The sequence below is a fragment of the Aotus nancymaae genome, unplaced genomic scaffold (genome assembly GCF_030222135.1).
Source record: "Aotus nancymaae isolate 86718 unplaced genomic scaffold, 86718_ANA_hifiasm-v0.15.2.pri h1tg000002l, whole genome shotgun sequence".
Lineage (NCBI taxonomy): Eukaryota > Metazoa > Chordata > Mammalia > Primates > Aotidae > Aotus > Aotus nancymaae.
In genome coordinates, this window is record NW_026988413.1 from 26,849,406 (window position 1) to 26,862,074 (window position 12,669).

Here is a 12,669-nt window from a genome sequence, read left to right on the forward strand (position 1 = left end):
GGGCTAGGTTTTTAAGGATTATGGAGTGGGCCAAAGTGTGGAGATCACTGAGGGGTCAAAGAGTGCAGAGGAAGTCATGGGACAGGGAGATGATGATTCTCATGCTGATTGTATTCCTCTGTGGGGTTCTTCAAACTGGTTAGCATTAGCTGTTTCCTTAGAATCTGGGATCTGAAAAATGTCTTAAGCAGTTCTTAAACAAAAAGACTTAAAATTCTAATGTCAAAAACCCATCTGTAGGAACAATGGGGATACAAATGGTCCCCATTTGTAGTGACTTTGTGTTACAAGGAAGTAGGTCAAAGTGTAGCCTGGTTAGTGCTTATTTACAACTATAGTTCTGTCTAGAATTCTTGTTAACCCTGTGAGGACAGCTTCACTGCTTCTCACCTGTTCCTTCAGACCTGTTCTAATCCTGAGGCAATCTGAACAAGACAAAGCCTCCACAAATAGGCTCAGAAATATTACCCCATTTCCTGGATTCTAGTAGCCTAGTCCCAGTCGTTGGGACTCCCTCATTGTCTCTCAGGGATCTTTGTTGCATTCAGTTGAAGACTCTGCTCTTATCAGGAATGACTCCTGGGCCCAAAGTCACAGCTTTCTGGTCTCTGTCCCCATCCCCTCCCTGTCCCCCATGAAAGGCTCAGTCCTTAGTATTAGGCTGTAGTCTTAACCATATATAGTACCCAGGTCCTTACTCAAGACTTTTTATTTATTTATATAATGGAGACGGAGTCTCACCATTTTGCCCAGGCTGGTCTCGAACTCTTGGACTCAAATGGTCCTCCTGTCAGCCTCACAAAGTGCTGGGATTACAGGCATGAGCCACTGCACCCAGCCCTTCCCCAAGACTCAAACCCTGCTTTGAACTGTAGCCCCATGATAAGGGTCCCTGCTGCTTCATCTTTTCCTCTCCAGCCTCTCCTCTGGGATCTGGACCTTGTTTTCTGTCCCAGCTGGGGTCCTGCCATCCACCTTATTTTTCTTTTTTTGAGACAGAGTCTCACTCCAGGCTGGAGTGCAGTGGTGCAATCTCGGCTCACTGCAACCTCCGCCTCCCAGGTTTTAGGATTCTCCTGCCTCAGCCTCCCGAGTATCTGGGACTACAGGCATGCACCACCACGCCCGGCTAATTTTTGTATTTTTAGTACAGAGGGGTTTTCACCATGTTAGCCAGGCTGGTCTCGAACTCCTTATCTTGTGATCTGCCCACCTTGGCCTCCCAAAGTGCTGAGATTGCAGGCATGAGAAACCATGCCTGGCCCATCCACCCTATTTTTCATTCCTATTCTGGGAAGATGATTTCCAGATTGGCCACCCATCTACCTCGGCCTGCTTACATTCCCCACAGCTGGGTTTCCCACTTAACTGGAAAACCTAGACCCAACTATGCCTGGATTGTGCCTAACTTGTGACAAAGTCTCTCTTTTTGGCCAAACTTTGGTCAGGCTCCTCTGAGCCCTCTTCTCAACTGGGCCTCGACATTGGCCCCATCCTGTCTTTGACCTGCCCAACCCAATTTTGGCAAGAATCCTGCTGGATAAGTTTACCGAGAGTACCCCCCTCCTTAATAACTGACAAATTCTTCATTCTCCACTTTTTTTTTTTTTTTTTTTTTTTTAAGACTGAGTCTCACTCTATCGCCCAGCCTGGAATGCAGTGGCACAATTTCGGCTCACTGCAACCTCCGCCTCCCGGGTTCAAGTTTTTCTTGTGCCTCAGCCTCCTGAGGAGCTGGGACTCCAGGCATGTGTCACCAAATCCGGCTAATTTTTGTATTTTTAGTAGAGGCAGGGTTTCACCACATTGGCCAGGCTGGTCTCGAACTCCTGACCTCAGGTGATCCGACTGCCCTGGCCTCCCAAAGTGATGGGATTACAGATGTGAGCCACCATACCCAGCCTTCATTCCCCACTTTTGATGTGTAAGGCCTGCCTTTAGCATGAATCCTGTTAGGTCACTTTAACAGGAATCGCCCTATGTTTGATGTCTCCCTTTAGTAATTCCCATCCTGTGACATCCTCCTACTGCTCCTTGGCTATAAATCCCCACTTGTCCTTGTTGTATTCAGAGTGGAGAATACTTTTTCCTTTAACACTTACCATGCACTTTGGACGACAACCGTGGATAGGCCACCACCTAACTGTCTTCTGGGTCATGCTCCCTCCCCTCCCTACTCTAGGAATCAAATCTTATTCCAGCCTCTTGAGCTCCTCTTCCTCACCAGCCCCTAGCTGACATGTATGGCAATACAGTTCTTGTAGGGTCAAACCAAGAGAGGATGGGGCAATTCTACTCCAACCAACTTCACCTAGTCATTCAGTCAGTCAGATAAGCGAAACATCTGAATACATTTAAGTAGTTTCTCAACATAGATATTTTCAAAGAGCTTTCTTGTTTGTATTACAGACATAAAATATATACACTCAAGGCATAAAATATCTGTCTTGTGCTGTCTCAAATGAAAAAAATCATAGTGGATACAGATCTTCGGTGCTCCAATGGTGCCATAAACACATTTAATGGCTTTTTTTTTGGAACAAAGAATTGTGTAAGATTTTACCTCTTGGGTTCCAAGTATGTTTTTGTTTGTTAGAGAGACTTTGTTGTAAAAGTCTCCTCACCTAGAGCTCTGGTGATTTTTCACGTTTTATTCATCTCTTTCAAATAAGGGAAGTATGTAATACAATTCAAATTTTACTGAATTTTATGAATGTCAGATGTGGAACTTTCCTCTTGACTGTCTCCTTTCATTGAGGGTGCTATTGAAGCCTTTTGTAGGAAATGGTGCACCAACCATTCATTGGTTCTCATGGCTTTGCAATGGAGGCAGGGCCTTTCTCTCATTTGGTAACTTCCCAGATTCTTTTGCCTCTGAGCCATTTTTCTCCTCTTAATACTGTCTGGTGATGGGTGGTGTTCACTTCCACTTTCCTTCCACGAGGAGGTTCCTGAGTTAGATTCTTCACTGCCACACTCTGTAGTATCACTGTCATGTTGGTCCTGGTTCACCTCATTGAACTGAAACTGGCACCTGGCTCGTCTTTGTTCAAGACAGGCATTGACCAAAGCCACTTCTGAGTTGGTTACAGGAGTAAGTTGGTTCTGCTTTGGTTTCTTCATTGTTTGTGAGGAATCCCAGGCACCATCTTTGCTTTGCCACTGATAGGATGTCTCTTTGCCTGCTAACAGCCAATGAAACAAAACAAAGTAGTCACATTGTTGGTTACTATAAATTCATATTACTTAAGAAGTCTGTGCATGTGTGAGCTCACTCTTAGTGGCCAGTTGTCAAGCCACTGCTTTTCTCCAGTTGCCTGCAAGTGTTGGCAGCTGACTGCGTTTTCCAGTACCATACCCTAACTCCTGCAGACAAGAAAGCTTAGCTAGATGCTTGACATACCACTGTTGAAGTTTTGTGGATGCTAGACATAAGATCAAAGGAAAAGATCTCTAAACTTTTCCAGGAAAGAACCTTTTTTTTCCTTTGAAAATTGAAGTCTTAAAGATTCAAGCATGTACTTAGGAATGTAATTTGCAGAGCAGGAACTAAGAAGGATCTTTCCTTTATGTAGTGGTGTGCTGAAGTTGGCTCGTACCCACTCAGAAGAGCTGCTAAACTTTCAGGAGTTTTGTGAGATGGTTAAACATAGCCATTATTAAAAATTAAATTATACCAACTTACAATAAATTCAATTGCTAAAAATGATGGTAATAAGTACTCAAAACCCATCACTTCCTAATTATCTTACGACATTTGATTATGCTGTGTAGTCTTCTGGCTTTTTATGTCTGTGGTATTTGGATGTTGGAAGTACTGCATTAAGGGTGCCCCACTGCACATCTCCCAACTCCATGTTCAGTGACATGATGTGGGTGGCTTAAACCCAGCTTTGATGGAAGCATTTATACCATGAAAACCAGCAAACACTAAACATCAGGGCTTGATGTATGGCTTTGTTGATCATCTAGGCTTAAGAAAATGATGGAGAACATGTTACTAATGCAGATTACATTTCAGTGTCATCCCTATAGCCACTACATTGTGACTAACACTCCAAAATGAAGAAATATTCTTCCAGTATTTTAAAACTATTATCCATTCCAGTAAAGAAGTCACTTACATCACTGACAACCAAGTTAAGTTCCAACATACATCTTCTGCTTCACTTTCATCTCACTCCTTAACTTCATGATGAAACTATTCTTGTTAATCAATTGCAGCCAGGGGTTGGCTAAGCATTCTAGGGTCTCGCAAAAATCAAGGAGAGTGTTTTGAGAGAATCGGTTTTCTATATGAAATTGACCATAAGGAGTCTTGTGTATTTTATTATTTATAAATAGTATAATATATATCTTTTATTTATATATTTAATTTTTTTAGTCAGGGACTCACTCTGTTGCCCAGGCTGGAGTGCAGTGGCACGATCATGCTCACTGGCAGCCTCAAACTCCTAGGCTGAAGGGATTCTGTTGCCTCAGCCTCCCGAGTAGCTGAGACTGCAGGTGCGAACAACCATGCCAGCTAATTTTCTTTTTTCAAGAGATAGGGTTTTGCTATGTTCTCCAGGCTGTTCTTGAACTCCTGGCCTTAAGCAGTTCTCCTGATATGCAACCTTTATATCAGTAAAAAAAAAAATTTTTTTAATATAGAGGCAGGGTTTCAGCATGTTGGCCAGGCTGGTCTCGAACTCCTGGCCTCAGGTGATCCACCTGCCTCGGCCTTCCAAAGTGCTGGGATTACAGGCCTGAGTCACCACCATGCCCAGCCAAAATTTTTAATAAATATATGTACACACACGAGTTTGGGACAGCCAGTTGTTAAACATTTACCGGCGCACAACAGCTTATAGATTGTTGAAAAGATGTCGTAGACAGCTCATAATCCTGTAATAACACTAACAACGAGGGTGTGGGAAGGGCAAGCAGTGTGAAAGGAGAGTGCTAAGGAGTGAAAAGAGAACTTGAGCTCCCACCTCCCAGTAATTCACAGCTTCTAGCCAAGCAGCTGAGCTGTCCCTCTGCACTACGGAGTCCAAAAGCAAGAACTTGCTTAATCCCAGTGGGCCTTCTCTAGTGTGCAAAGTCTTACAATGCTCTTGGCTGTTCATCTCTGTTGTTAGCTTTTCACACTCAACACAAATTTCTTTCTTTCTTTTTTTTTTTTTAGATACTAGGTCTCACTATGTTGCTCAGGCTAGGGTCTTGAACTGCTTAGCTCAAGCAATCCTCCTGCCTCAGCCTCCTGAGTAGCTAGGGCCTACAGTGTGCAACACCACACATATTTTTCCCCTCACAGTCCAATACCAAATATGCACTGGTTCTCACCTTTCCTTACTGAAGCACTTGTCCCACTGTCTTCAGAATCCTTTTTATCCTGAGACATCTGTTTCAGAAATATAGGTTAGTAAGAGTGATCTCAGTTGTTTTTCACTAGTATCTATTTGTTAAAAATACACTATTGCCAAGGCCCATTGACAATGTCTAATTTCATTTTATTATTATCATCTTTTTTCAAGAGTCTCTGTTGCCCAGGCTGGAGTGCAGTGGCACTATCTCAGCTCACTGCAACCTCCATCTCCCAGGTTCAAGCGATTCTCCTGCCTCAGCTTCCCAAGTAACTGGGGTTACAGGCATGCCACCACCATGCCCAGCTAATTTTTGTATTTTTAGTAGAGATGGGGTTTCACCATGTTGGCCAGGCTGGTCTCAAACTCCTGACCTCAAGTGATCCACCCACCTCAGCCTCCCAAAGTGCTGGGATTACAGGCATGAGCCACCGTGCCTGGACTGACAATGTCTAATTTTAAACATTCAGTTTAAACAAGTACTTACTGAGTTAAATAATAAGCTAATCTAATGAAGTATGTATTGAGTTCCTGTTATAGTGATCTTACTTCCACTTCCCGTTAAGACTATGCTTTGATAGCAGAATCTACCAAAATGTTTTGAACCAAGCAAAATGGAACAGACTTGAGAGAGAATAAACTGATAAGGAGCTATAGCTTATAAAGTTTTCCCGTACCCATTTACATTACAGAGAAATGCTGTTTAAAAAAATCTGATAGTACTCAGACTAGTTTTTAAAGGACATTTGATCAGGGTACATCGTTCATAGTTATTTAAGATAGAAGACATCTACATACACTAAGATCTTTACCTGAATTCATGAACTTCATATCTCCTTAATCCCTCCGAAAGTTTCCTCCAAAACGTAACCATAATATATTATTTATGAATATGGCAACCAGAAGAAATGGATTTCTTTGAATAGTTCTAATTTCAAATATTCTGCCACAATACTCCATAAATATATTTGTCCCACTTTTCAGATTAGCATCCCACTTTCTGATGCTGAAAGTACTTTTGCCAAAAGACAGAGATATAAACCAACTCTTTCAGAAAATAACAAAAACTAGCAATTTTCATTAACACCTTTGACATATAATTCTCTCTCCGGGAATCTATCAGCAAGAAATAACTCTCAAAAGAAAGAAAGCTTTGTGCACAGAAACATTCATCACAGCATAATTAGGATAATATAACATTCAAAAGTAGACAATGGTTTAAGTAAATTATGGTCCAATTATATAATAAATAGTTATAAAATTATTATAATAAAAGTATGTCATAACATGAGGAAATAAGTGTGCTACCATACTGGGTTAAACATCAAGATGCAAATTTGTAGATACAGTATGAGCACAAGTTAGCTAAAAATATGGGAAAAAAAGATTTTAAGAAGCATATAAAAGTGATAGCGATGGTTGGCTTTAAGTGGTGAAATGGACTTCTTCTCTTCTAATTTTTTCGAACTGTCTATAATTAGGAACAAAATGAGGCCGGGTGCGATGGCTCATGCTTGTAATTCCAGCGCTCTGGGAGGCCGAGATGGTTGGATCACCTGAGGTTGGGAGTTCAAGACCAGCCTGACCAACGTGGAGAAACCCAGTCTCTATTAAAACAAAAAAAAAAGAAAGAAAAAGGAACAAAATGAATTTATATGGAAGTCAAATTTCTTTGGGTTGAAAAGTGCCATACTTGGGTATTTGTAACTGCAATCTAAGATCCTCGGTTCATTTGTTTCTTAATATCTGATCTCTGCAATGGTAGGCAAGCATTTTTAATGAGGTACCTTTTTGCTTTCTGGGTTACAGCAATCATTCCAAAAATCTTGAAAGTGGAGTTCTCTTTTAAGATACCGCTTTCTAAAAAATACTTTTGAAAGGGGCTAAATATTTTAAATTTAATATGTATCATTTAGATTAGGTTATACAAAAGAAAAAAGATAAATTTAACATGTGTAAAGAAAACCAAAAGATTGGAAGTTTATAAACCTAAAAGTTAACAGTAGTTGGTTATTTCTGCATAATCTAGAGTGATTTTTATTTTGTCTCTGTCCTATCATTTCCACATTTTCTATATAATGTGTACTTTTGTAACAGATGAGAGAAGGTGCTTAAAAACGCTTATTAGGCTTATGTCATTTCCACAGAAAGCTCTCACATTTGATGTCAAATCAAAAAATAACCACAAAATCAAAAGAAAGATTTTGCATTAAGCTAAGTGGAATCATATGAACTGTGGTTCCGAAAAGCATTTTATTAACTGTCATTGTGTGTGACTCAGTGAGTGAAAACGGCAGAACTGCCTGCCCTGAGGGGCAGAGTAGAAAATGTGGGCCCTGGCTCTCTTTCTGCCACTAAGCGGCTCTGTGATTTTTCCAAGCCACTTAACACCTCTTAAGCTCAGTTTCTACATAAGCAAAATAAGGAGTTTGGACTACTATTGTCCAGAAAAATACCTTGACTAGCAATCTTAATAAACACGAAATAAACATATAAACTAAATATAGTATTTATAGTCTGAAAGCAAAAGGGTAAATGCCGCTTTAAAAAATGGCTAATTCAGAGGAAATCGGCTTGCTGCATGTTGGAGGATAATTACCACCACATTTCCATCGCACTTTTACCATTACTTCAAGGTTTGTAAATAAAGCCTCAGAGTTTAGCAGAGAAAATGAAGAAGTTCAAAGTAAAGGAAAAATTCCATCCTCCTTTACTAGCTCTCATATGGTTCTCAGATTTCAAATCTGGGACCCTTCAGAAGAAGCAGTCCAGCCGATTGTAGCTGCCACAAGGGTAGAAAGTGAAAGACGAAACCTCTAAAATAATTAAGGTTTTTTAATCAGGAGTGAGTAGATTTAACTGGACATTTCAAACTATGCTTTGAAGCAAACAAATAATATGACAGGAAATCTGGGTCTATTCTCCTTCTGTCACTAACCACTTTTGTAACATTGGACAAGTCACTTAATTTCCTTGGGCCTTATCAGTAAAAAATGAATGGGGGAAGGATAATGATAACTCACTTGCCTACAAACAGGAGGCTGGACCACATGCTCTTTTGAGGTCCTGGAAGCTCAAGGCTCTATGACTCTAAAGAGCTGATGCAAGCAAGGGAGCAGAAAAATAGCTTAGGCCTCTTAATTCATGATTAAATTGCCACTGATCAATTTCAATTTTTTTGTTAATTTTTTAAAGTAGCTTTTCTTGCCAAGGCCAGACAAATTCAATATACTTAGCTAGGGAGTCTAAGACACATACAAGCCATGACTATTCTAAATCTCCTTTTGGCAAAGTATTTACCTTAAGAAGCATTTAGACTCTAGATGAAACCTCTTCTGCACCAGATGGTGTTACCAAAAACACTTTGATTATTAGAATGGAATCCAACTGGCGTGGATATAACAAACCTTCCCCTCCCCATCCAGAGCTCATAGAGCACTAAGCCTTACTGACCACTGCCAGCCCAGGGCTCTGGCTATAATGCTAAATGATGGTGGTTTTCTTAATCATCAGCCTGGTATTAATAGCCAGCAAGGATATCATGTGAGCAAATTATAAGAGCTTGGTTATGGCTGGGTGTGTAACCCACCGTAATCCCAGCTCACACCTATAATCCCAACACTTTGGGAGGCCAAGGCGGGTGGATTACTTGAGGTCAGGAGTTCCAGACCAGCCTGGCCAACATGGTGAAACCCCATCTGTACTAAAAATACAAAAATCAGCAGGGTGTGATGACTTGCGCCTGTGGTCCCAGCTACTTGGGAGGCTGAGGCAGGAGAATCACTTGAATCCGGGAGGTGGAGGTTGTAGTGAGCTAAGATTGCACCACTGCACTCCAGCCCGGGTGATACAGCAAGACTCCGTCTCAAGAAAAAAAAAAAAGAGCTTGGTTACTCATAATATGTTGGAAGCATCACAGTCCTGATGAAGTGGGATAGCTCATTCTTAAGACCATGGCATTTTAGCAGTGACTTTAGTTCTGTTTACTTCTGCATCTTATTCTATGCAGAAAGTGTATTGCCTCATTCTAAAAATCCCCAAATCCTACAGCATGTATCCTATCAATATGACAACTTTTGTGTCTTTGATTAGAATCACATGGCTAGAAAAGGGATTTGGAAGTCATTAACCAGCAAGGAGGTTTATGCCAGCATTACATAGCATATGGACAAACTGTAAACAATCTGAATGTTTCAAACTTATAGAATTTTTTGGTACAATCAAAAGACAGAAAATTATGCAGTCATTAAAAGTGCTGCTGAGTGAATATAGAGAAGCATTTCCGCTATTTTATTAAGCTTAAAAAGCAGGATATGAAAATATATACAATATAATGCCAACCATGTAAGATCAAAGAGAAATGGAGAGAGATATGTTGGGATAGAGAGAGAGTGAAAAAAAACAAACAAACTGGAAGAACATACTCCAAAATGTTAACAGTGGTTATCTCTGGGAAAGAAGATAACTGTAGTTTTATGTTTTCCTCTTCATACTTTTCTATATTCCTGGATTCTCTAGAATAAGATTGTATAATTTTTTAAAACTAAGCAACACTTACAAAGTAGTTTCATCGAAGTACAGTAAATGTATTTTATGGAACATTTCCTAGTGTACAGTAAACATATTATTTAAAATGAAAAAAAGATATCCTACCCAGACAGAAGCCCTAGAGAGGAACATCAGGACAAATATGATGACAAAATACCAAAGCAGGAAGCTCCCTACGGTCCCACAAGAGTCATCCTTCCGGCACACATAGTCCTGACTTGGAATGGCAAAACTTAAAGGTATGGGGGGAGGATCTGCCTCCCAAAATAAGGAAAAAAGGTCTCCCATGATGGTTTCTTGCTCAGAAAATAGACCATGCTCAAAGGGATGAAGATGACTGGGAACTACTTTACTCCCTCCATGATGTATGATAATTTCCTTGGCAACCTATTATGACATACTTGAGCAACTGTTCTAGGAACTGACAAATGCTTCTTGGATTTCTAAGTTTGTGGAAGGCTTATTTAAATTACTTCTGTGAATGTTTATGGTATTTTCCCCCATACCTCAACATGGCACATTCTACCTTAATTTTTTTTCTCTAAAACTTGTATATATTTTCCTATCTTTACATCTAAGTGTTTAAGGTATCCACTCATTTTAATTCAGTCTCTTTTATATGTAGCATGCCATTGCAAATTATTATAGACAGTTCTAATGTATTACTGATTGAACTGTGTTCCCTAAAATTCATATGTTGAAGCCCTAACCTCCAGTGTGACTGTACTTGGAGATAGGACCTTTAAGAAGGTAATTAAAGTTAAATGAGATCATATGGATAGGGCCCTAATCCAATACAACAGGTATCCTTATAAGACAGCAAGGATTCATGAGCACATAAGTCAAGGCCACAATACAAGGTGGTCATTTGCAAGGAGATCGACCTCAGGAGAAACCAAACATGCTGAAAATTTGATAGTAGACTTCCAGCCTCCAAAATTATGAAAAAATTAATTTCTGTTGTTTAAGCCACCCTGTCTGTGATATTTCATTATGGCGGCCCTAACACATAACGCCCACTGTCATTTGGTCAGTAGTGTTCTTTTTTAAGCCTGAATAAATGCACAATAGCTTATGGATTACATTAAGAGGGAAAAACAGATGTGCCTTATGAACTACATCAAATGCATACAATTTCTTCTTAGGAAAGAGTCACATATAAAGGAGGTGGGAACCTGGTATTCTATTTTTTTTTTTTTTTGACAGGGTTTCACTCTGTCTCCCAGACTGGAATGCAACGGCACCATCTTGGCTCACCACAACCCCCGCCTCCCAGGCTCAAGCAATTCTCCTGCCTCAGTCTCCTGAGTAGCTGGGATTACAGGCGCACACCACAACCGCAGGCTTTTTATTTTTAGAAAAGAGACGGGGTTTCACCATATAGCCAGGCTGGTCTTGAACTCCAGACCTCAAATAATCCACCCACCTCGGCCTCCCAACCGGTATTCTAATTTTGACTGCACCTTGAGCCCTTTCACTTTTAACAATTTTAAAGTTCGTTCTTCTCTAAATCTAAAACTAGAGCAAAACAACATTGCTGCTAACGCAATCCAAAAATGATAAAACTTACTTAAAAAAAGTTAGCTCTTTAAGAGCATAGCATACCTGCCGATTTTCATTACTATACAATACCACGTGGTATTAACCTTAGGATCATTTTAGGAAAAACTTCGGCCATTGGACATACATGATGTAATAATCCACTAGCTTATTGTGACATGGCTTAATGTTTTTATTAGGAGGCACACTTCGGAACAATCCTCAGGCTCTGGGCTTCTGGCTGTTGACTCTCTAACGCGTCTTGTCCTCCAGGAAGTTCGTGGGAGCTGGGGCTGGGCTGGACGTGCCTCCTTGGGGCGCACTGCACCCACCTCACCTGCCTTCGAAGTGCACTTGTGGGCCTCCGCCAGAGTTGAGCTCCTGTGAGCAGTAACCAGGAAGCTCTTTTTTTCTATATCCCCGCGCCTGGCTCAGCGGCACATTTGTAGGTATTTGTTTTAAATAAAACCAAGCTCAACATTTTCCTCAGGATGAGAAGTTCTTCCAAAAAATACGTTATTTTTTTTAACCTCAAAACCACTAGCAACTTCAATAAAACTAATTTTGGGTATGCGTGTTACTACTGCACCCTATTACACTGTTAAGAATTTAGGCCAGGCGCAGTGGCTCCTGCTTGTAATCCCAACACTTTGGGAAGCCGAGGCGGGCGGATCCCCTGAGATCAGGGAGACCAGCCTGGTCAACATGGCAAAACCCCGTCTCTACTAAAAAAAAAAAAAAAAAAAGAAAAGAATTTACATGGGGTCAGAACTCTTGATATAGACATTTTAACACAAGGGAAAGAAATGCTTTGTCATTGATGGTGTCTGGCCCCGCTATCACGCACTCTATCCTACGGTGAGCCAACCTATCTAATCAGTTTACACATGTCGGTCCATAAATGGCCTACGGAAGCCAAAATTATATTAATAGATACAAAATTCAGCTTGTTATAATTATTACTTTTTACTGCAGGTTCAGAACCTGGTCTGAATTTTGCTGCTCAGCTTTCTCCCGCAGTTCAGTGGGAGCCACGAAACCCAGACCTGTTGCCCTGGTAACGTTAGAGCAACCCAGCCTGCGACCCCCCCCTCACTTTCTCGCGAGAAGAGACTGCCCACTTCTTCCGGTAACTTTAGAGCCGCCAGCCAGTCGCCTTCCTCTTGCGCTTGGCTTCGCGCATGCGCAGTAGAGAGTGGCGCGAGCCAGCGTTTTCCGGCCGGAGGACATGGTG

The 12,669-nt window shown here is 40.9% G+C and overlaps 2 protein-coding genes across 3 annotated transcripts in view; one reads left to right on the forward strand and one right to left on the reverse strand.

The window, feature by feature from the left end:
* Positions 1–2,697: 2,697 nt before the first annotated feature.
* SSMEM1 (serine rich single-pass membrane protein 1) lies at positions 2,698–10,361 on the reverse strand. The gene is made up of 3 exons (XM_012473954.2): positions 10,002–10,361; positions 5,329–5,386; positions 2,698–3,185 (listed from the first exon to the last, which is right to left on the reverse strand). Exons 1-3 carry the CDS (start codon positions 10,182–10,184, stop codon positions 2,698–2,700), a joined length of 729 nt encoding a protein of 242 aa, XP_012329377.2. The 5' UTR covers positions 10,185–10,361.
* A 2,218-nt stretch (positions 10,362–12,579) lies between these two features.
* The window catches only part of TMEM209 (transmembrane protein 209), a 40,393-nt gene continuing 40,303 nt past the window's right edge, over positions 12,580–12,669 (forward strand). For both annotated transcript variants that reach the window (XM_021673702.2, XM_021673707.2), the window contains exon 1: positions 12,580–12,666. In XM_021673702.2, coding sequence (XP_021529377.1) covers positions 12,664–12,666 — 3 coding nt within the window. In that variant the 5' untranslated portion in view covers positions 12,580–12,663. The remainder of the gene's footprint in view (positions 12,667–12,669) is intronic.

Bases quoted from the DNA above. Each gene is read 5' to 3' on its own strand.
- SSMEM1 (XM_012473954.2), bottom strand. From the start codon at position 10,184: ATGGGAGACCTTTTTTCCTTATTTTGGGAGGCAGATCCTCCCCCCATA. The intron at 5,387-10,001 runs GTAGGATATCTT...TTTCTGAAACAG, and splicing joins TCTCTAGGGCTTCTGTCTGG to ATGTCTCAGGATAAAAAGGA. The intron at 3,186-5,328 runs GTGAGAACCAGT...ATTGGCTGTTAG, and splicing joins AAGTGCTTCAGTAAGGAAAG to CAGGCAAAGAGACATCCTAT.